The 23,809-nt window shown below is 46.3% G+C and overlaps 1 protein-coding gene across 12 annotated transcripts; it reads right to left on the reverse strand.

Annotated features, from left to right (window-relative positions):
* Positions 1–239: 239 nt before the first annotated feature.
* Positions 240–22,379, reverse strand: phactr4b (phosphatase and actin regulator 4b). Of its 12 annotated transcripts, XM_053886920.1 has the most exons (18): positions 22,220–22,379; positions 20,880–20,995; positions 18,037–18,077; positions 17,867–17,973; positions 17,200–17,244; positions 11,051–11,215; positions 10,346–10,426; positions 9,281–9,775; positions 7,600–7,923; positions 6,304–6,435; positions 4,736–5,258; positions 4,001–4,269; positions 3,735–3,933; positions 3,588–3,643; positions 2,863–2,924; positions 2,630–2,767; positions 2,483–2,559; positions 240–1,601 (listed from the first exon to the last, which is right to left on the reverse strand). In XM_053886920.1, exons 5-18 carry the CDS (start codon positions 17,210–17,212, stop codon positions 1,586–1,588), a joined length of 2,550 nt encoding a protein of 849 aa, XP_053742895.1. In that variant the 5' UTR covers positions 17,213–17,244; positions 17,867–17,973; positions 18,037–18,077; positions 20,880–20,995; positions 22,220–22,379; the 3' UTR covers positions 240–1,585. The 12 variants fall into 12 exon arrangements, with proteins under 12 accessions (XP_053742895.1, XP_053742891.1, XP_053742894.1 ...); XM_053886916.1 differs by lacking the exon at positions 18,037–18,077; XM_053886919.1 differs by lacking the exon at positions 18,037–18,077 and having other exon boundaries at positions 17,867–17,976.
* Between the last annotated feature and the right edge of the window lie 1,430 nt (positions 22,380–23,809).

Raw genomic sequence — 23,809 nt, forward strand, 5'->3', positions numbered from 1 at the left:
AATATTTTAGTAAATTTTCCGGTGCACGACTGAGGGATTTTATTAGGTCAAAATAGAATGGATAAATTCAAAGCCTCGGTTAATTTTCAAGATTTATTTGCGTTTACCATTCATTTTCTGCAAAGCTTGGAGCCGCCCCAAACTCACAAATGATGCAGGTCAAATTCACACTGAAATTAAATGCTCTTCCTTCAGTGTTTTGTGAACAGAATACACAGGACAAACAGGCAATTGTAACAATTTTATTGAGATCTGGATACCACTATGTACATAATGATAAGAAGCCATCAGTCTATTAGTTCTACATTCAATTAAAACAAACTTATTCCCGTTTGTAGCGTTTAATCAGGAGCTAACGTTATGTGCTTAAAAAAATAGCAACCTATAATACTTTAATACTTAAATTTATTTTCAAATAAAAGGAAGACCAGATATACAGAAGCATCAGTTAAAACTATGATCAACCTGTACATATCGAACCCTGTTAGCTACTGGCCTGACGACAATTCAAGAAGTGGAAAAGATCCAGCCAAAATGACTCCCTGTGAACCGTTTATACATTTTCTCATATATTCTTTTCATAAATCCCTGATCTAACTTACCATTGAATATTAGTAGACACAATTAGCAGGACTTATTTGAGGAGGCTACAGAAAATGCATTGCATGTTTGGATTAAAGGGAAGTACAAAAACGCATTAAAAAAAGGTATAAACGGCGAAGTTAGTGATTATTTATTGGATCAAACGGTGCAGTAACCTGTGTTGGCTCATGCAGGTGCTTGTTATGGATATCAGTCCTACAGACTTATAGGCATCGAATACATTGGCACATAAAATCCCAACCGCCTCCTTAAAAGCACGTTGATCCTAATTCAAGTTAAATGGCCACCTCACGTCACAACCATAAATACAAGCAAGCCAAACAAAAAAGGGCTCAAACAACAACGTTCACAACTTGTGATCAAAATGACATGATAAAATATCTTGTGCATCTCGTGATAATTCGCAGTTAGAACTCTGGGTTTCTTTCTTAAGTATCACAATCTGTACAAATTCATATAAAACACACAACATCCCAGAGTTGTCCAGTCTAGTTCATGTCCCAGTCTTTGTCCTCGATACACTATTATTACAGTGTGTTAAGTATATCTGATCGGTACTAGTGTTATTGTGTTTTCACATTTTCAAGAAGAGTTTACATTTTCATGGACAGCAAAGAAGAAAGAAGGCAACCCAGCATGGCCACATTAAAGGTTTCAACTGGAGCCCAGTCCCTGAGGGGTACCACATTGTAGCAGAGTGAAAGTTAGCCCTGTCACTGGAGGCCCTCTAAAAAACTTCACTTATTGGCACGTGGTTCCCCCTGCTGTCTGGGAGAAATACTGCATCTGGTCCTTGGCTGCCGCCGCCACAGTGGTAGCTGTGTAGTGTGAGGGCAAAGAAGGAGTCTTCTGAGCGAGGTCCAGGTCTCTCGACTGTACAGTACATTCTGGAGAGGGAAGACGGGGAGACGACCCGTCTTGGGAGAGCAGCTTCTTAATGCAGGAATCTTAAGTGCTTCGTAATCCGGGAATGGAGCGAGTGCTAAGGACGGTGGAACCTTGAGGAGACAAACAAGAAGGAGATCAGACTCACTTTCAGTGTGATAAAACCGCTCCCACCGTAGAACAAAAGCCTAACATGAAAGCCAACCTGCTACTGTTGCCGTGCATAATGGGCCTGATTAGTAAGCGGCTGCTGCTATGAAATTCTGACAGGATTCTTCTGAACCAAATCACAAGCAAATCTAGAAATGTCTGTTAATACATAGATATTTTTTTTATTTGGACCATAATGGAAACTAAAGTTCTCAAAAACAACAAGCAAATGGTTTAGATGTAAATCTGGGTTCATTCGGCCACTTCAATTCAAGACATTTAAATGTCAGTTGAAGTTGAATCTTAGATCAACTGAAAAACATCCATTATATCGATTCTCAGAATTCACACCTAAAGCAAACATCTCCACCAGAAGTCGCTCACCGATCTGCTTGTTCCGCTACAGTGACCAGGCAATGTTGCCACAAGAGTCAATCTGTAAATTGTTTTTAATCCATAAAGAAATGCTAGCAAATATTTTGAAATTCTAAACTAACATGAAAACTTGAAATTTGGATTGAAGACATTTTAATGCCTATTAAGGCCTGACAGTTCATGAATATAATGTGGGGAACCCTGCAAATAAAAGTTTGTATTTTTGTGCCACCAAACATTACAATACTAAAACAATTGAATTATTACTCCCACACTGCTACTCTTGCAACCATTAATTCACGATTTTGGCCTCACAACACAAGTCAAAACATAAGACCACAATGCAATATCTATTCTTCTAGACTCAAAATAAGGACTCATGCTATGAGATTTTCTTCATCCCTATTTGCTAAATTTAGGCATATGGGGCTTTGTTTTGGTATGAAAAAGGAATTGGCAGCTTCAGTACCTCGTGTAAATTCTGCTGTCTTCGTGCACCTCCATCTCTGTGCTCTTATAATCGTTGAGCTCCTTCCGGATGGCGGCCTGAGGAGAGTCAGGTGAAGCTTAAGACGCCTTACTTCTTTGCTTGTTTTCTAATACCATGAAAGCAAACCTTATCTGCAGGGGTCAGTTTAGTCCAGGGCTTGTCCGCCCTGCGATCGTAGTCCTGGGCATCTGTCACTTCCACGTACTCGTGGAACCGCAGGATTTTTCTGGCCTGGAGTTCGGCAACCGTCGGTCTTTGACTCAGCTGCAACCAGCAGATGTTTCGGGTCATTTCAAAGGCTTGTGGGTTGAGATGTGATTTGACAGTAGAGAGGCTGCAGACAGATGTGCAGCGCTCACCTTTCTGGTCAGCCGCCGTTTGATCTCTCGGACTTCGGCTTGTCTGTCAGCTTGATTCTTGGCTGTGGAGAGAAAAGAGAGCTTTATTTAGAGAGCCGTCCCACTTCGCAGGGAAGATAAAAATAAATACGGCTTCTAAAATTAGACTTATCTGACAGCACTGAGGAATCATCATAATCTCCTCAGGGGACAAGAATCATTTCTTAATGCAGCAAGGAAATTAGTACTTGCATACCACACATCTTCTCATACAATATATTAGTATACAATATCTTGTTTTGTACATTGAAACATTCAAATTCTCTGTGCTTAATATTTATCTTTTGTTTTTCTCTGTAAACATAAAGACAAAGGTAAACACTTCTGATAAATCTGTGAGAGCAAAATCATGACATGGCTTTACCACTTCAAACTCAGGCTAAAATATTCGGCTTTTAACCTTCATCTACGATTCGTGAGTTATCGTAATAGAACAGTAGCAGAAAAAAAACCAGAAAAAAACCTTGACCAGTTTTATCACCTAACTTACAAAGCGCCCCCTGCAGGGTCCAAAACTACCTGATCTTGCTAAGACTCAGTGGTGATGAGGAGCACAAAGTGAATCAGCATGAAAATAAAGGCCTCAGTTCGGTTTGTGTTGTAATGAACTCGTCTGAGTGGAGATCGATCTAAATCATCATTAGGCTGCGAGTGAACGTCGCGGCGAGGCGGCGGCTCATACGAACGTTGAAGGATGTTTCTTTGCTCCAGCTCCTCAGCGGTCGGTCTCTGGCTCAGACGTCTGCAAGAGAAACACATTTTCATCATCAGAAACTGAAGGATCCAACAAATCATTTTCCGCAGGTTTGAAGTGCGAGCGAGACGAGACTCGCCTGGTGAGTGCGGTGCCGATCTGTGTGCGGATGGCCTCCCACTGCTCTCTGGTCTGCCAAGTGAGGCCGGCCTGTCCTGGAGGTTTGTCGTCCCTGCTGCTCCTCTCCTGGATGAACCTGTCTCTGTCAGCAGCGGAAGGACGGTTGCTGAGCTTCAGCGCCAGAGTGTCCTTCCTCTTCACTCTGCTGGCCAGGGCACCTGCAGCGCAGCCACAGCGGTGTCACTGACAGTCCTCAAGATAAAGAAAAGAAGAAGTGGCACTCACTGAGTGGAGGCTCGTCCTCTTCATCCTCTTCAGAGTCTTCGTCTTTATAAAGCACCGGACCATCGGAGTCGGTGTCCTCGCCACCGTTCACGTCATCATCTTCCTCTTCCTCACTGCTGTTTTCACCCGGCAGCACACAAACACCGACGTCTCCGACCAAACACCGGCGACTCCGTGGTTCCAGCTCCGGCTGCGGGATCTCGCCATCGTATTCCTCTTCTTCCTCATCGTCCTCCTCCTCCTCCTCTTCAGAATAGTCATCTTCCGATCTAGCAGAGAAGTGAAGGCTGTTTAAGAGCTACTCAATATAGCAACTTAACACACTCAGTTTGCTTGAATGAATAACACTAAACCATTGAAATAAGATGCGCATAGCAGTAGCTATCATACGGTCAGTGAACACACCATTGTGTTTGAGTTGAACCTGCTATTTGGAGATCACTGATGTTGTCTTCCAGTAAACATAATTATTTAAAGATACAAAAATGAAGTGAAACCAGAGGATGATGACTCTGACTTTTATATGAATAACACTGTATCTGTTGCCAGGACACAGTGGGAGCAAACTTCATATAAACTTTCACCAATTTTAAAGTCAGAATAAATCAAAATTCCTCTTCAGATATTAAGTTGGTAAATGCCTCATGAGCGTAGCACACGCATGCTGCTATGCCATCCATTCACTCATTCACCTGCGTTAGGCTGTGACAGTAAAAGAAAAGTCCACCAACTCACAGTTTTAGTGGTTGGATGCTGACAGGCAGGGGGCGCCCTCGATCCCCTTGGTATTCGGGTTGGGATTCGAAGAGCAAGGCATGTGCACGCTGTGATCCGTCTGGGTTGGGTTGCGCTGGACCCGGACTGGACAGAGCTCTCTGGATCATTATGTGCAGCGGGACCGGCGCGGGGCGCTGGGGGGACTCGTTGGTCGGACTTTGGGGGTCGAACAGCATGGGTATGGGCTGGGGCAGCGGGTGGGGGTACGAGTGCTGATGGTGCAGGTGGTGGCTGTGTATGTGCTGGCGAGGCGGGGAGGGTGGTCTGTGCGTGGGGAGCGGGGGGGAGGGCGGCGTGGGAGGCAGCTGGAAACTGACAGAGTGGCTTCCGTGGTCTTCGTGAGCGAGGGGTGACGGGTGGATGGCGTGGCTCGTGGCGGCAGAGTCCTCCGTGTTCCGCTTGGTGACCGGGGTCGTCCTCTTTGGTGGCATGGGAGGGGAGGGCTTGGCTGCGACGGCTCCGGTGCCCTGGATGAGGTCCCCTGCGGACGACAACAGCGAATCAGCCGGGGTCGTGTGAGCTACTGCGGTGAGGTGAGCGCACATGCATCATCTCCGTGTTTGTCTGGAGCCAGCATGGACAGATAAAAGTGGGATTACGTGTCTGACAGAGCAGCATCAACGCTCACACATACACACAGAGTGGTATCACATGACGGTCAGCGCTGTGCTAGTGTGCAACACGTGGCCGGGGTCTGGGATGATGGACATGTGCACGGCCGACATGCTCAGCAGCCACACGCTACAGCCGCCTTCAGCAGAACAGTGGAGAGGAGGTTTGGTCTGTACGGAACACGAATAGCTGCTCCATGACTCATCACATGTCGATTCAACTCGAGATGAAAAGGAATCAACCAATGATGGCCATTTGAAAAAAAGTATTTTTAGCATAAAAAAACCCAATGAATCCAATAAAACTTAATTGATATAATACATATCAACTGGTGTTTGGACCGCAGTGGTGTCATGGTTAGTAGCCTGTAATATATTAAAAGAATAATAACGATGCAGCAAATGAACACCATGACACCACGATGAATCAAGAGGAAGCTATTATTCCAACGGAGCTGGATGTCATTTCAGCCACCATCTTATGAGAGCAGATTTCTTCTCGAAGGAGAGTAAACCTCTTAAGACTCCATGCAGAGCTCCACATGTGCTATCTAAACACAGAGAGAGCCAAAACTGTGTTAGCAGCCGAAGCCGTGCCGCTGAAGTGCAGAAAGAGATGAACTGGCTACAAGCATGAGCTGGATGTTCTTCATCATCTCAACACTTATATAAGCAGCCTTTTCCTTCTGACAGCCCTCGCCCGTGAGACCACGCCGAGAGGACTTCAGCAAGTCTCACAGGCCGACGACCAACTGCTTGAACTCAGAGGAAAAGAGAGCAGACAGACACACCTCTCGCATGCATCTCTTATCTAGCACATTACAGCGCCATTAGGTCAAGACATCCAGCCGAAAATAGACTGCCAGCCAGATGAATGCTGCAGGGGCCTTGCAGCAGAGCAGAGCCTCCTTTTACCTGAGCGCAGGCCTCCAGCCCGCCGGCACAGGTAGACGGGCAAGGACAGGTAGACATCGTACTCGCACTCTCGCCTCCAGCAGGACCAGTACAAAGGAAGATGAGCATTCTCTCCCCCCTGCAGGGCGGAGACTAACAGGAAGGACATGGAGGTCTTCAGCTGGACACGGTCTACAAAGCTACTGCTCTTGAAGTCACGCGGCGAGACTCAGAAATGTAAGTGCATTTTTGGGTCAGCAGAACTTTCGGTGTGGAAACCAGGTCAGCGCTGATGATGTCAAACAATTAGACACAAAAAAGTTGTTAAAAAATAAATACAGAAATATCAATATGTAGCTGTTTGCAACAAATAAGACATTTATGTGAATATAAAAGCATATAAAGTGGAAAAGTTATAGTTTCAGAACATAGGAGATAAAAAAATGGGTTAAAATGAAAGTCTCGAAAGTTTCGCTTTTCCCCATAGAACAAATAGAATTTTACAATTGAGACGGTATATCAATGCTATTTCAAAAGCCTCAGCAGTTCAGTTTAGAACTTAAAGTTAGAATACAAAACCGATGCTGCATTGCAACAATACTAGTTAAGAAGCCTGAAACAGGGTTTTGCAGGGAGCATTTTATAATGGACGGTGGTGCCACATGTGGGAGAACAAAATGTTGTTTTGATACTTCAAATGATGCTTCAAATAAACCTGATAAATGCCAAACAGCAACTGTATTTCGGGCCACATTGTCAGTACAAACAAGACAGCTAACAATACAAGCAGCGTAAAAAAAAGGAGATTTTAAGTCAGGTTTGTCATCTATATATGCCGTTTTTTTGGATGGCTTTCATCTAATCCAGGCTGTCTCTGCAACAACCACACAACTGACAGTGTGGAAAGTCATGAAGGCTAAATCTCATTTGAACATGCTCTCCTCTAGAGTTGGGGCACGAGCGTGATAAACGGGGTAAGATCCCCGGTGGGACTGAACCGCAACACACAGAGAGGCATCTGTGCCAGAAGCCAACCCACATCCACAAGAGTCCCTGTTATCTTCCGAGTGTGAAGCGGCGGGGATGAGCTGCTGTTAAAATAGTTGAGGCGTAGTGAGAAATTAGCAGGGGAGCGGCAGCTCAAGCTGTTGAGATAACATCATTACCAGGACTGGAGTGTGAGTCGGTGTGTGCCGACTGACTCAGAAGGTTGTGCTCAACACCGGAGGGAAAACGACACAAACAAACAACTCTCATGACGGACACGGGGGAACTTGGGTTGCGTGTTACGAAGCCGCGTGTTGGAGCAGAGCTTACCCAGCATGGCCGTGTTGGGCCTGTTCACCGGCTTGGGTGGTGGCAAAGGAGGGTGCTTGACGCCCTGAGGGGTGGACGCTGCCGAAGGTGAAGGCTGCGTGGTCACGCCGGCTGAGGAGATGGACCGCACCGGTTTGGACGACTGGGCGGAAGGGGAGGAGTACTGAGAGGTGGGGTGGCTGTTGCGGGGCGAACCCTCGCTGCCCGGTTCAGGGGTAGAGGTCATCAGCCATTTTGGAGGCATGACAGTCTGTTTCGGGGGTAAAGGTTCTCGGAGAGTGTCTCTGAAGGCTTCAGGGTCAGCCACGAAGGGACTGTCCGATTCTTTGAAGATGAAAAGAAGCCAAACATTAATTCTACTACATCACATCGACCTGAATTCATGTTTAACTGTGGACATCCAACTACAACTAATTTCCTCGCTTGTAGCCTCACAGCACGCTAAATATTCTGCATCACCTACTCCATATTACTGACTCTGAGTAGCATTTGTCTACTCAGAGTCTCTCCATGTTTCAGCAGAAAAGATTCATTTCAGTGGCCACAGCTCAGTTCTATCTCTTGCTTTGGTTTGTTATCCAGAAATGCGCTCCCAAGATAAAGAGGTAGGCGGCTGGAATTAGCACAGAACACACCCACTGCCCACCGCCGCCACTGCCACCATGCTCCATGCACTGCTTGAGTCTCATTCTATACTGTGACAGCTCTGAGTTATTAATTGACAGACGCCGGTTGTGACGTCACACAGACCAGAGAGGAGGAAGAGAAGAGAGAAAACCAGGGCAGAAAGCTGCAGATGTGATAAAGATAGAAAGAGTGTGGGAGAAGGATAGAAGAGCAGCATCACAGCAAGATAAAAGGAAAGATAAAAGGCACATACACAACCCAAAACACACTAAATAGCCGAGCACAGCCAGACTGTTTCCTGATCTATACAGAGTCGCTGTCGTGAAGTTTCAAATGGCTGCTGTACGTAGACAGTGTGACCCAAAGGACCATGAGTGGCACCTGGGCCAGACATTGAAGGGCGAAATATATCCTGTTAAAGTCATCCTCCGTTTGAGACACAGTTCCCACATTCCATGACCTAATGACATGCAGATCACATGAGCGACCAAAGGAAGTCGCTGCCTTTGTTCTCCAGAAAACAGGGAAGTGGAGAGATTTGGTAGAAAGAGGAAGAGTGTGACGTGAGCAGCGGAAAGCATCAAATGAGACAGAGTCAGTCTTGTAAAAAAGTGGACAGGAAACGGCTCACGGCAGCTGCACCAACCACCACGGAGGGTAAGGTGTACATCTGTAGTTGTGGTGGTGCTAGAAAAACGAATACTGCGAACACAAAGTATTAGTGACATGATAGAAATGAATGAAAGGATCTCAGTTTTGCGTATTCAGAGAGCCGCTCTTCCTGATGAAATGTTAGCGACAAGCTAAAATTCACTCATCAGTGCCACTGAAGTCACAGAGCAAACATGAAATAGTAAAAAGTGTGTGCGACACATTAATGAGGAAAAGAAGAGAGAGGACAAGTTATTCCCTCAAGTTCCTGAAAAAGAAGCTGGAGCAGGACTCGCGGGAGGCCAGCGCAGTCTGTCTATATCTGGGAGGACGGCATATGAGCATGATGGAGGGGGGCGCTGGGGGGCACAGTATCCAGCAGGGGAAACAAGATGGCGCTCACCTCTGCGGGTTCTTCCGTCCTCAGCTGAAGAATGTCTGGGCAGCGTTGGCTTCCAGTCCGAGTCAGCAGGTCGACCCCTCCTGTAGTCCTCAGAGGGAGCCTTCTGCAGCCCTGGCCGCCGCTGTCCGTTCTCATGGTGACCCCGGCCGCCGCGCCGTCCCTCCTCCACCTGTCCATGCATCTGTCCGTGCCAGATCATGTTGGGCTTCCAGTCGCCCTCCCCATGTACGTGCGGCCCCAACCCTCCTCTTCTGCCATCCTCATGTAGTCCACTGCTCCTGTGACCCGGAGCACCCCGCCGGTCTCCTTCCGGAGGGGATCGGGCCTCTGGCTGGGAAAGCCAAGGTGCGTTAATCCGAAAGTCTGAGTCTGATGGGAGTTTGTTCGGGTTACAAGGGCTTCTTCCACCGTTGAGCCCTCCTCCGAGTCCAGGAGCGACCGGCAGCGTGTGGCCGTTCTTCACGTAAGGCTGCTTCAGGTTGTGTGACTCTCCATCTGTCCAAGGGCCGACAGAACTGCATTAATTCACTCACAAAACCATACATTTACTTCACACTTTATCAAACAATTGTGTCTTCTGTATGAATCCATATGTTTGACAAGCTTGTGCAGCTAAAACTGAATCCGTTTTTGGATCCCAAATGTTTTAAAGTTTTAAAAGACAGACTTAAGAAGTTCAGCTTCGTAGGCCAGCATCACCAAAAAGTCTTCACCTAAAGTGGAAAGTAAGATTTTGGACTTTGTGGACGGCCAGTGTTTGTTGGTGAGCAGGAGCAGCTGTAGGTTTATTAAGTGGGCCTGGGCAGAACATTTGTGCTCGCTCCTCTCAAAGCTGTTTTACTGCAGGGCACAATTTGTTCCACTTTTCCCACTGCTCGAGAGAGAGAGAGAGGCACGCCACGCTACGGACACAGCCGTGCTTGAAAAGGACGGAGGAATTGCTACACTCCTCCAGACTTAGCCTCAGACACCTTTTGTAAGGTGAACTTGTTTGTGTGGAGTGGAGACCTGAGTGTGTGGGTGGGGCGGCCGCAGGGCGGTTGAGACACACACAGGCTGCCGTACCGTTGTCTAGCTCTTCTTTCAGCACTCCCTGCTCGATGAGCTCCTGCCGCGTTCGCCTCGTTGACATCTTCCTCTCCAGCTCTGCCGTAACGACAAGAAAGTCACGTCAATCCGGACGCTGATCGACTTCTATTTCAAATCAAACTGCAAGTCACTTCGGTGACCTCCTGCCTTCCAATCCTCTTTGATCCCAACATCTGGAAGCACAGCAAGCACTTCTCAATTTCCTTCATCTGTCATGTGAGATTTACATGATGAAGATAAAGGCAACAGGCTTTTGATGACCGTCATGTGACCGACCAGGGAGGCTGCAAGTCAAGCATGTCACAACTCAGAGCTTTAAATGATGTCATGCCTGTGTAGTTAGCTTGAATTCCTGTAGCTCACGCTGAGCATCCTTCACCGCTTGTGTATTCCCAAATTTACCAGTCAAAATAGATGTCCCTAACACTGTCATTACTGCTGTGCTCTCTGTGTAAAACGGAAGGTTAAGGCAGACATGTGAGCATACAAGCTTTGAGTCACTACAGAGTGGCAAAGTCAAAAATACAGATAGAAAATGGTGTTCCACTTCAATTATCGGGCAAAGCAAGAGGAATCATTGGGGATTTTATGTTCAAGGTGCTGCTGAGACAACATTTCAAGCACCCTGGACACCAGAAAATTCTATTCCATTCATCTGAGGCCCTTCATGGGTTTACCTACCTTCAGATGTCTCCTTGAACTTGTCACTGCTTTTCTTCTTGCGCCACTTCCACGGTTTGAAGATCTTACCCAGGGTGGAGAACTTTCCCTTTCGTTTCGGGGTGCTGTCCCCCGTGGTGCCCACCTCTGCCACCATTGCGCTGTGGTGCTGCTCAGCTTCGTCATCTAAAATAAGAACAGGCGGAATTAAAACTGATGATCTAAAGGCTAAAATTAAGCCACATCTTAAAGGAAGACGTGATCAGTGGGACGTCTACTAGCATGAGCTGCATTCCTCCCAGACCAAGCATGCTTGAGCACAACACGGCCACATCCTCCTCCACACACACACACGATCTTAGCTGTCACACAGGATTGTCCCCTGTCACTTGTGGCTGTAGTCTTCAGTCTCATCTGTCCTCTGAAGGGTCGAACTCACGACCGAGGCAGCAGGAGAGGAAAAACCAGCGACAATCACAGGAGTGTGGCATTTTTAGAACGCCAGCGTCAGTCGCCATTGAGACTTGATAACTGGCATTTTGCTGCCATGGAAACGCATTTTGAGCTCAGTGATTGACAGGCCAGTGCAGATCAGAACCGCCACAGAGAAGAGTGTAAAACAATGTCTTCCTCTCAGCTGCTGGTTTCAGGAGACATAATATTTACCAGAGGAGAGGGAGCAGAGGCAACACTCGGGGAAAACACAGAGCGACTGGCAGACACAAGGTGACCTCAACTGCCAACATGGGAAACAAACACTGAGAAAACTCTAAATCTAATCCAGCATCCTCTGTCCTCAAGTCAACATTTAACTCCAAATAAGATTTCGGCAGCTTAATTAAGGCTTCCATCCTAAAAAAAAAAACGTTATTAAACATTTAACATAGAACTAAACTCCAATGTTCACAACGCCAGATCTGGTCAACATAATTTAAAAAAGATTAATTCATGCCATGCAACAGTCTCACATCAGGATCCATGACAGTTTCAAACTCCTTAAAATGACAAAACAACATCTATTTTTGTAATATAATTCTGTTCTTTTGCTCTTCAGAATTTGTTTTCAAAGTTCTCTTCTGTGTGGTGTCCTAGTTTAAGCTGTACTGTTCTGTTGGCAGCTTTTTTTCTGAGGATAAAAACAGTTTCTTTTACATCTGTCTCACCAATCTTATCACTGAAACACCATATTCAATAGTTAACACAGCAGACGATGCACATGATGAGCAGAATAATACACAAATCTGTAGGCTAAAAACAGAAACAACAGCAAGGACAGTTTGTTATTTCCACAATCTAAACCTCACTTCACAAAAAACACCTGTAGTTGAGAAGGCTATGGTTTGGGTAATGAGTAACTGGGAGCAGGGATGGCGTTAACAAATGTAAATGGCATTCTGAGTCATAAAGAAACACAACGGCGATGACTGTTTAAACAAGATGAGTTAATAAACAACATCCTACACAGAAGACTGGATAAACATTGGGCAGCGATAAGATGGTACTGCAGGTTGTGAAAACATCGAGTGCCAGCGGACGACTGGGAAACATGTCGCGACTCCAGGAGCACATCGACTCATGCGACGTGAAACTCGGTAGCTACAGTTAAAGAGCAGCGTTGATGGTAATCTTTGAAAGGAAAAGAAAACACTGACTGACACTCAGCCATCCCACTTCTGACACTGTGTGTGGTGAAGACAATTGTACCTGAGAAAGGTGGGTTGAGGGTCCATCTTCCATGATGGCGGGGCCTAAAGCAGCATGCCATTGATATGCAAGAGGCATTCACGATCAGAGTCGCATCTCAACCAGTCAAAAAGCATCCAGGGACAACGGATGAATAGATCCAGGTTGGAAACCTTTAAAATCCAGCGAGGACACAAGCGTGTCGCCGGCTCAGAGGCTCAGCTGAAGCCATCAGAGCAGGAAAAGAACGATGCGCTCACCGCCAATGACCCGAGTGGGATGCTTCCGACTGAAAGTAAAACCAGACCGATGTGTTCTGTTGAAACGGAGTGAAGAAATCATCCAATCAAACGTCCAGTTATGAAGAGAGACGAAGAGCATCCATGTTTCAGCAGCCGCAAGAAGAAGTCTGGCGTGAGAGTCTGTGCCTGTTACTGACTGTGACGGTGACAATGGGACTGAAGGCAAAAAGACAGAAAAGTAGAGGAGTGTTTGTGTGTGTGTGTCGGGTGGAGGAGGTGGGGGTCGCAGCGTGGAAACAGAGAGAGGAAGCAGCACTCCACCCTCGTTCTGAGGCTGAAACAAAGACAGCCTCTTCCTGTGAATCACATAGTTGACTGTACAGCTCATGGAAATACTATTCCTTGACACAGCAGCCTGAGCCATTCACAGCGTGTCCCACGTGAAATACTGCTGCTGATATCTCCATTCAGTCACTCCAGTCCAAGCCAGTGACCAGGAGCTTGGCCAAGATGAGGCGCGGCAGTCAGGAAACAGGGAGGTGTGTCAGCGCGACGGTGCCCACCATCGCTCCTCATGTCAGGCAGAGTCAGGTGAGCGCTGACGCTCTCCAAGCCGTCCGGATCGCTTACATAACCAAGCCTATTCTGTGGGGGGCCGCAGTTGGGAAACACCTCCAACCACAGAACACACTCCCGGCAGCCTTATTTTGAAATGTAATCTCCTGACGTGACTAAACACTTGGGTTGTTAGTGACGTCCTGGTGCCTGAGTCAGGAGACGCAGAAAAGCAAGAGAGTCAAAAATGTATTTTCAGGCATCAGATTTCATCTGAGGAGAGAAAATGACTCTCCAGTTCGTGCATCAGTATGTAAAAACACAGCTGAGATTTCTCCACATGATCCCAGTGATTTAACATTCCTCACTGTGGTGCAGAAGTGAGGGGAAGCAGAGGGGGAGGGGGGAGAGGGCGCATAACTGATTGTAGTACAGCCAGCCCTCTGTCTCGCTCTCAGTGCTGGAATGTCTTTCAAAATGCAGAAAGTAAGGAAGCTTAGATTTGGCAAAGAAAACACGTCACAAGTGAGCACGAACTCACCGCCACTGTCGCGCTGCTGTGGGGTCTCCGCTCCCAGACTCTGCCCCATGATAGAGCCCCTGTGGGGCCTCTACCTGTTCTGCTCCAGATCCTTCCCGCTGGACAGAGAAGCAGCTGCACCTGCCTGGTCTGCGTCTCCTGCAGCTCTTGTTATTCCCTGTAGTCCTCCCAGCTCTGAACTTCCCTCCGTCCCTCCCTCGATCAATCTCCTTAAGACATTCCCTCCCTCCAGGAGCCGGACTCCCACTCCTGCACTGACCCTCCCTCCTTGGCTCGCAGCACAGGTCAGCATTCACTGACAGATGCCAACCATTCCTGGGAGAAAGTGATGTTTTCAATTTGAAGTGTGCGAGCACTGGTATGTGTCTGTGGCCAACAGCATGTTTTCCATCCACAACTCTTAGCTGCCTTCATCAAACGCTCACGGACTTGAAAGTTACTGCCGAGACTTTTGAACAGACCAATCCATCAGAGAGGCCGTTTGACTGGTCGAGCACCAAACAAAAACTTCTCAATACCAGACTGTATACTGCACACCACAACTTTGCAAAGACCTACATGTGACTCAGAGTACAATTAAGAAGAAAACATCCTTAAATCTATCTCTGGAGTTGTTCAAAAGTTTATCACCTGCCAGTTTTCTCAAGTTTCTTTTTACCTCAGCGATAGTTAGCAACATTTCTTCAGTTTATTTAAAATTAATGAAGTCCTTAAGAATACAAAAAACATTTTTAAATATGCAAATAACTAAAACATAATTGTATATAGTGATGTATAGCGCAAATTTCAAACAGATAAAGCCCATTTCTGATTTCGTCTCTCAGAATTCTGAGCAACAACATCTCAGGTTTTCATTCAGAAAGCCCACACAACACGTTCCCAAAAGCCAGCCACCCCATTTGACCCCTAAACTGGAGAGAGACAGATTACTTTCACTGAACTTGGCGAACGCAGGGAATGTGGACCGGACCTGCTGAATAAGAGCTTTGATTTCTATTGAGCCTCGTCCTCTGGCTGGGAGGAATACGGAGTGTCGAGCTGTGTCATTATTTCTAGACGGATCGTTTTTTTTCCAGCATTTGGCCACATCTGCTGTGCTTCTAAAGATGGAGAGCAACAGCCTCCCCATGCCCCACATACAGGCTCCAGGCCGGGCCTGTGTCCAGAGCCAGCCGGGCCAATGTGTGTGAGCCCAGAACCTGTTGGCCTGACCTGGACAGCAGGCTGGGCCACACTGACCAAAGCAGGTACCCACTCACACGGCTGTACAAGAGTGAAGACATAATCTATATGGAATTTCAGCCTGCTGAAAACCCAAACTGAACTCAGACCTCCGGTGCCAAGCTGCAACATAATCTCTGCTTAACCATACATTTTCACTCCCAACTTTCATGTCAGCATCCTTGAACCATGAGGCGAGATGTGCTGCCCGATGAATTTTAAACATTTTGAAATTTTGAGAATTTTGAGAGGCCACAGAGTTCTGAAATGTTAGTGAGGGGCGGGGCCAAGCAGGGAGGGAAGGGTGGGGCATTCACGTAGACTAAGACAAAAGAAACCTGAAATCAATTTCATACAGAGGTCCTGAGCTTTAAAGACCCTGCTGAGGATGGACATGAAGATAACTATGCGTGAAACGTTATTGTCTTGGTAAACATGCGAAAAAGTCATGTGTTAACCTGCCAAAATAACAAACAAAAAATTTCTGAGACACTTCAGAGGCGTTTCAGATTACAGTTTATGGCCCAACCAATCCAGATTTTTCTGCTCCTGATCCGATGCAAAACTGAGCAAAGTGTCACGACGTCGTAAGACATCAGCAAGTCACAGGTGGAAGCTGCATCATTCCGGTCTTGTGACTAAATCCAATGCTATCCGATCTACAAAAAACAGCAGCACCGGCAGCCGATACCGATCGTGAGTATCGGCTCGGGACATACCTATTACAGGCTGCAGCCACAATCCCTGCAGAGAGTTGAGATGACTGGTGATGCTATCAGCCATCATTTGATGATCAGAGTTTTGCCGGTTACACCGTTACCTCTATAGATAAAATAAATGTAGGACAATAGTATTTAGTGACAATCAAAATAACTCCACCGCTACATCCCTAAAGTTGGTGAATCACTGCATTGCAGGCATTGGCATTGGAGAGATTAAAGGTCAAATGAACGACACTGGATAATAGCAGGGAAGCTAATTCTACAAGTACCAAATGGTTTGCAGCGACTCCTAGTAAATAAAAATTATAAAATATATATATATATATATATATATATATATATATATATATATATATATATATATATATATATATAAATTTTTTTTTTTTAACTTTGCCCCAGTAGCAACTCCAACTGCTAATGTTTCTGCAATACTTTGATTGAAAATGAAAAGTCTTGCAGGTTATTGGACTGGATACAGCCTCTGAGCCTTAGGGCGGTTTCACACTGCGGGTTCTGTCTTGGGTGGCCTGAGTCCGATTCGCACCTCTGCGCCTCAGACAATTCCCTCATTTTCTCTCTCTCTGTCTCTAGCTGGTTTGTGACCCACGACGAAGCACGTCTAAAGGAAGTCGTCATCAGCCACCTATTAACCACCGAGCGTGAGTGCACTCCTCCCCCTCCACCACCCCACATCACTCAACATAATGTGGCAATCCATAGCCAAAACTAAACAGACCCTTTACTGCCCAGCATTTATCATGTTTGTGTCGAGTTGTGCTGTACACATTGTTTCCGGCATCTAGCGCAGAGTTGCCTGAGGCAAGAAGTTCCCCCCTGTGGAGAGTTTCCTCAGACAAAGTGGAGCTCCCCAGCGGGGATCAAGTACACGACCAAAACCCGACTCACTTGTATTCACAGATCATCTTCATATTCATCAACATTCTACCACAACTGTGCTGTTTCCCAAGACAAGTTGATATTCACAACGCAGTTGCAGGATAATACTGACCACAGCATCTTGTTAAACCTTGTTGATCTATTAGAACTGTACATGCTAAATGGTCCTGCTGGAGTTGGACAGAGTGTGTGGAGGGAGCCCTGAGGCTCATGAAGTATCTTGTGGCAGCACAGAGCTCATAAAGCCAGTAGATATACAGTGATTTCACACAGCACTTTACAAACCACAGCACACTCAGTACTCACCACGATTTTCCATTACAGGGCTTGAGGCGCACCAGTCAACGTGTCCTGAAAAACAGCAGCGAATCCATCAGTCATCTGTTCGGGGTCAGTGTTTAACTTGGTTCTGAAAGATCAGTGGCGATGCATCAGCATCCTCTCACAGCTCTTTCCTCACGTCCATCCTCCTGGGGGAACTGGCATGTGTATGCTTGCTTCTTTACTGATTGTGAAAATAAAATAGCAACTTCCAGAGGACGACGACACCTGGCACTACACTGCCAACTAGTGGTGGTGATATCAAGCTGAGGACCAGAGAGAACAAGGGACCACAGAAACATCGATCCCAGAAACCCTAGTGAGCACAGTAGGAAGGATGAACTCGCCTTGCCTGGAACCCAGTCCCCCGACTGAGGAGACAGGAAGGGCAGAGAAAGGTGGGGATCCTCAGTTCCAGATCACACCTCTCCTCTTCATGTCCTCCTTCATGATGAGTCTATTCCGTTGAGCTTCTCTACTTCTTCTCCAACATGCCTGGTCATACACCATCTCCCCTCGAACTCCACATGTCCCTGTGATATATACTGATCTAGTCCTTCCCACTGACCACCTCATTATCTTCATCTCTGACTCCCACCACACATAAGACATTTACTGTAGAAGAAAGCAATGTGAGGAGCACTGAACCTACATGGTTAATGTCATGGGTAGAGAAGGTGAAGGTCTTTAGCGGTGGTGGAGACGCTTCATTCTTAGGTCACCACTGCCCTGAAGCAGACATCAGCCATCGTTTCCCGCCTGCTGACAGAGAAAACTACATGAGAAAAGTGAGCGGAGGATGGCTCTCCCTGCAGGTCCCACCTCTATGTTGGGCCTCCAGACAACAAATCTGTGTGGTCGTCCTGGAAAGAGATTGTCCATAAATAGAGAGTAAATCTGACAGGCAGCTTGTCATACAATGTTTACACCACTGAAGCTATGTGCAAACTTGAAAGCACGAGAGCTCAGATCTTAGAATCCTGACAATAACTGCGTGTCTTCAGGAGCCACTTAGCAAGATACATCTTCAGGAGGTGGCCCTCAGAAGCTCCATGATAGATGCTAGTAGGTTGTAAAATAGTGTCACACTGAGAATTTCCTTTAGCTGGCGGCAGAGTGTGAGTTGAGCTTCAATCGCCGCCATCGAAGCAAATATGTGCTCTTGTCAGTTTAAAAAAGAAGAAGCACAAAAAAGTAGGTGAGCGCTGCAGCGCAGGACACGGGAGAAATGAAGCAGTTATCCTCTGGCCATCACTCTACGAGGCAATAAATGGCCACATTACTGATGCAGAAGATTTGCTTTGGAACCGCAGCAAGTGAGTTCCTCTCCGCAGTTGAGGATGCACTTTAGCTATTTCTAACTGACAGTAAACAGAAGTGAAAACAGATCGATTATCCCTCGATAGCTGAGCTTGGTTCATCAGTTAGATTTAACTGAGAAACCAAAATAAATCACTGCCCCCTTGTCATGATGAAACCCACTGTCATGCTCGCGATGACACGAGTCTTTTCATGCCTGTGACCTGCCTCAACTACCATTCATCGGCATCTACCTACAAGGAGCCCCTGCATCTGCACCATCATCACCACACTGAGTATCTGACAAATGACCTGACAAGTGCGATATGCTATAAACTGGAATCTAAAATCATAATAGTTTGATAAAAAAAAAGAAATTCAACTGTGTTTTGCACTTTAAATTAAATTATGGTTTGCTTCGATACAAAAATGATAATAAAAACAAGTGGTTATAAAGAAAATGACAAATAAATGACACCATAATCATCATTTGAATAACTGTTGTCAATATATACATGATATATGTATTGATAAAGAACAAAATGTATTTTTTTAAATGTATATATGTGAATGGGGACACTGAAGGTCGATGGAATGAAGGAATGATGGAAGCCGCAACTGAGGTGACGACAAACATGAGCCACACAATATATACCCTATAAATATTACAGTGTGATGGATCTTCTCGCACCGTTTCTGCAGATGCCTGTGCAGGAAAATAAAGAGTGTGTGTAGAGTGACGCTGTTGAAGGAAATTCATGTCTTTAAACATCGGCCTTGGCTTGATGACTCACACTTAAGAGGCTGAAGGATGAAATAATCTGAAAGGCTCAATATTCAAGGCCCACAGAGCGTTCGCTGTCCATGTCTGTGTCACATGACACATGCATGTGTCCCGCTTGCATTCCAACGGTGTATCGCCACTTGCTGTTTCAGTCAGGTTTACAAGCCGAGTCAAAACGGACCAGTGAAAACAGGACGTGCCACTTCCCTCTCAGGCTATGAACCTTCTGCTCACTGACAGATCGATCTGAGAGTCAGAGCTGATCAGCACCTCTGCCACTCTCCTTGCTCCTTCACCTGCCGTGACACTTGAGCCCAACATGACACCCACACACCAGAGGGACAAACCAAAATAGATCCTGTGCAATTCACCGGATTTGCAACAAGATTTCTGCACTATACTTTTGAACATATCCCCCATATATTATTGCTTACTCATTTACTTAACGTCAGGTAGAAGCGTGATGAGAAGCAGGGGATCTACTCTGAGTATCCTGCTGATGTCTGTGCTTCTATAGGCTCGAGGAAGGGGCGAGAAAGATCCATAACAAACCTCAGAAGAACAAACAGCTCCGGCAACTGATGTGGGACGACTTTCAAGGAGATTTCTTTTGACACTCACCAACAAATGGAGGCCAGATCACCACTCTACAGTCTCCTCAGAGCCACAAACGCCCTCAAAGATACGCTGACTCAATTACCGAGCGAGAGGAAATGGCAGCAGCTGGTTCGGCATCACGCAGAGGAGCAGGATTCAAAAACAAATGTGAAAAACCGGAGCAGTTCTCCGAGAAACAAAGCCGTAGATCCTGGAGTCAGACCAGAGAAGTGCGGTCTGGGAAGCCGGCGTTTGGGAGCAAGTTGTCAGAGTCAGGTACAGAAGTGGGATGGCCGCCACTTTGTCTCGATCCAGGTCAGGCACGCCTCATAGAGCGAGCCTGACCCAGAAAGGTGCCATCACCGCAGGGACCCCATTTTAAAAGAAGCCCAAATTTTCTGATGTGATGCAGTGCAGACATCACTTCTTACTTCTCCACCTCTGCTTCCTGCTGCACCAGGCGGAGGAGGAGGCAGAGAAGCAGCACCACAGCTGAGATGCTCCAGTCCAGCCGCAGTTTCATCTGTGGCCTCACTCAATCAATCAGGCCTGGCTGACAGACAGCATCACTGTCGCCTCCTAATGCTCCATTAAAGTCCCGGGCTTCAGTAAGAGCACAAGATCCGAGGCATCCCTCCGAGTTCTCGTGGTCTCAGAGGAAACAGCAGAGAAATATTCCATGACATTAAGCAAGATGGACATTTAAATTGAAAATATAAAATGACGCTCCACCAAGACGCTATTGCACCTGCTTTACTGTCGCGCCGGGATTTAACGATTTTAAACAATAAAAACTTGAATTACGGATAAGAAGAAATGACATTTGAAGCGTCACCACCAGCACCGGCTTCGTGCTTCACGTCTTCCATCTTCGCCCCAGCGAGTCCAATTAGCAGTAAATGAAGTGTCGCTTTACGACGATGCTGCTGCTGCGACTTTTATTGACGCACTAAAAGCTCCAACCGAGCGGGAATGTCAGTGTTACCTGAGCTGTTGTGTCGTTTTTCATTCAGCGGAATCTCGTCTTCCTGCCGGGGGCATCGACCTGTCTCTCTTCCTGTCCCCGCCAGCGAACCTCGCGCCAGCAGCCCGAGCCGCAGCCTGTAGTAAACACGGACACTTCCGGTCACGTTTTCAAAATAAAAGAGAAACGACAATCGTGGACAACGGTTTTCATCGTATGACCAATCAAAAAATGGCTAGGAGTCTTCTTTAATAATCTGCAGATGTTCTTGGACGATATATATTTTTTAATGTAGTTAACTAATATAAAAACGAACTTGAGTATTAATTATGATTAACAATACTGTATTTAATTATAAACAAAGTTGATGTTCGAAAGTCGATCTTAAGTGATTCAAGCTATGATTGTATGAATTCATTTTAGGGTTGGAAACGTCAATCTGTCGTTTTGATTTGAGCCTGTATACACAAAAGAAGAGCCCTTTGCCAAACACATTCATTGAAAAAGCCTCAGTACAGAACATGTTCACCTATTTTGTGGGTGAAATATGATTTAAAGCTTTGCTCCTGTACTGTGTCAGTATTTGCCTCACGGTCCAACAACTTGATGGGTCACTACTGCGCGGAATTAAGTGAACAAAACTTCCTACCAGAAGTTGTTGACTTCCGCAAGCCATGGGTGAGTTAAAGGGTGACACACTTCTGAATAATAATACAAACAGTATGATGAGATGAAAAGTTCTGACTGGATTGCACGAGCACCAAAGGCACTGCACTCAATGGGGTACACTTCTATTCTGCTGTTATAACACCTCAGAATGTTTTCAGATGTGTCCTCCAACACTCAAGAGATGTATTGTGAGTGCGAGTGCAGGTTTGCCCTCACTGCTTCGTTCTAAAGCTTTTAATTTGAAGAGCCGTCAGCGATGGTGTCAAGAGCACCCCCACATTCACCCCAAGAAAATCCTTGCAGGCCCCAGCATGAGACAGGCTTGTGCGGGAAAACAGTCGCTGTAAACGAGTTTAGGAGACATCGGGGAGCAAACACCGATAGAGCTGCGGAGAAAACAACGCGGTCTTTGTTGTGTTGGGCGCCTGCGCAGAGCATCACCGCGAGTTCCAGCCGCACAACAGTCAGCAGCATCCGAGCAACTAAGCGAGGACACAGTGGAAGGAAGCCCTTCCCTCGAGTCAGCACGGAGGTGGTGGTGAACAACTTGTTGTGTGTGAAGAGCCTTCCCTCCATTCTTCTGCGCCCCCACCTCCCCAGACCCGTACCCCTCGGTTTTAGCGGGACCCTCCTCACAGTCCGGCTTCCACCGCGCGAACCAAGCTAACGCGGGGCAGTAGCGCGCGCCTCACCTCACACTTGCCTCCCCTCGCTGCGGTCCGCGCATCCAAGTCCAAACATTTCAACCGGAAACCATCCCGAACTGGGAACAGTGGTACCGGTAGTTTCCGGAGGCTGCAGCGCCTCCGTGGGCGTCACGAAACCGCACTCCTTTGTGTTGGGGAGACTACACTTCCCACAAGACACCGCGGCCCTTTGATCAGCTTGGTTATTCCTTAACTGTTGCCGCCACTTTACTGCGCGTGTGTTCAGTTATTTTAAAAAAAGAATTGTTAATCACAAACGAACAAAGATCAATGTCTATATTAAACATAACTAAAATTACAATGAGGGATGAGGAATATACACGATTCTTCATTCATATTTATTTAATACACATACTGTAATTACTAGAAGAGCAACTATTGAATTACGTATCTTTCGTGTAACTTCGTTCAAAGTCAACAAATATATACTAAATAACAAATCAAGCTGCAGCAGCCTTGTGTTAGTTTGCATCCTGGCTAAACATAATAAGCAGCCATGTTGCCTTATGTCAGGAGGGATTCGGTCCAGACCCTCTGCCCCCCAGTGGACCCCCACATGCGCTGACACACACACACACATCTGAGTCTTAAATTACAACGTGTTTTATAAATCCGGTCTCTCGGTGACAAAAAGAAGTAGACGCTGGTGAGAAATATCAACTTTTCTGTCTCTGTACAAAGGTACTGGCGATTTAACAGTGAGCAGCGCCCCCCCCCCATAGGCCAACAGCAGCCATCGCATGAGACTGGAGGTCAGAGGTTCAAACCCACCAGCGACCTTTGATCACCACGAATGAGAAACGAAAACAGATTAAAAGCCTGTGATGGTCTCAGGAGTTGTTGAGCTAAGAAGCTACAGATGACATTAAAACTCAACGATTCAATGCTCAATCTACAGTCTTGCTGGAGACAGTTTTCATCCTTCATGTGATCCTATTCACCTGGTCTGGACCTTAACTGAAGAGTCAGCTCAGCCTCAAACAAGCACAACATCGAGGACCGTCCTCATGTGCAGGACAGAGCTGCTCAGTGTGACGCTGGCATGTGGGTTATGTGCCTCCAATACTGACAACACCAGAACGAACAGCTGCTGCGGCCCACAAACAGAAACAGGATCCGAGCGGTGGAGAATCGCTGCAGCGCACAGCAGACGGTGGAACTCACACTCCCTCAGCTGTTTATGATCCCTGCTATGCCTTAACAAAAACAAGACGATCTAGAAAGCGACATCATATTGTCATTCAAGGTTCAACTGTGGGTTTTCCATTTCGATCTGGGACCAGAGATTTAACAAGGTTTTATATTTAGAGCTAAGAATTAGATTTAATTATGTATTTTTTTTTGTTTAAGATTTACATTTCATATTTTTGACTTGAATTGATTTTGTATGAAGATATTCTTAATTTTAGATTCAGATTTTCTTTACATTTTTAATGTTTACATTTATATTTTGAAGAATTCGATAGCACTGTCTCGTGAGTAACTGCAGACCCAGGGAGCTTCATCACTATCATGGATATGCCATGAGGAGGGGAAGAAGGAGCAGCAGCAGAGTGAAGGCTGAGTGTCACTGGA

Source organism: Synchiropus splendidus, chromosome 15, assembly GCF_027744825.2.
Source record: "Synchiropus splendidus isolate RoL2022-P1 chromosome 15, RoL_Sspl_1.0, whole genome shotgun sequence".
NCBI classification, from domain to species: domain Eukaryota; kingdom Metazoa; phylum Chordata; class Actinopteri; order Syngnathiformes; family Callionymidae; genus Synchiropus; species Synchiropus splendidus.

Bases quoted from the DNA above. Each gene is read 5' to 3' on its own strand.
- phactr4b (XM_053886914.1), bottom strand. From the start codon at position 12,794: ATGGCATGCTGCTTTAGGCCCCGCCATCATGGAAGATGGACCCTCAAC. The intron at 7,924-9,280 runs GTGAGCGCCATC...TCATCTTCAAAG, and splicing joins GGACGGAAGAACCCGCAGAG to AATCGGACAGTCCCTTCGTG. The intron at 6,436-7,599 runs GTAAGCTCTGCT...CCTTCCTGTTAG, and splicing joins GCCCAACACGGCCATGCTGG to TCTCCGCCCTGCAGGGGGGA.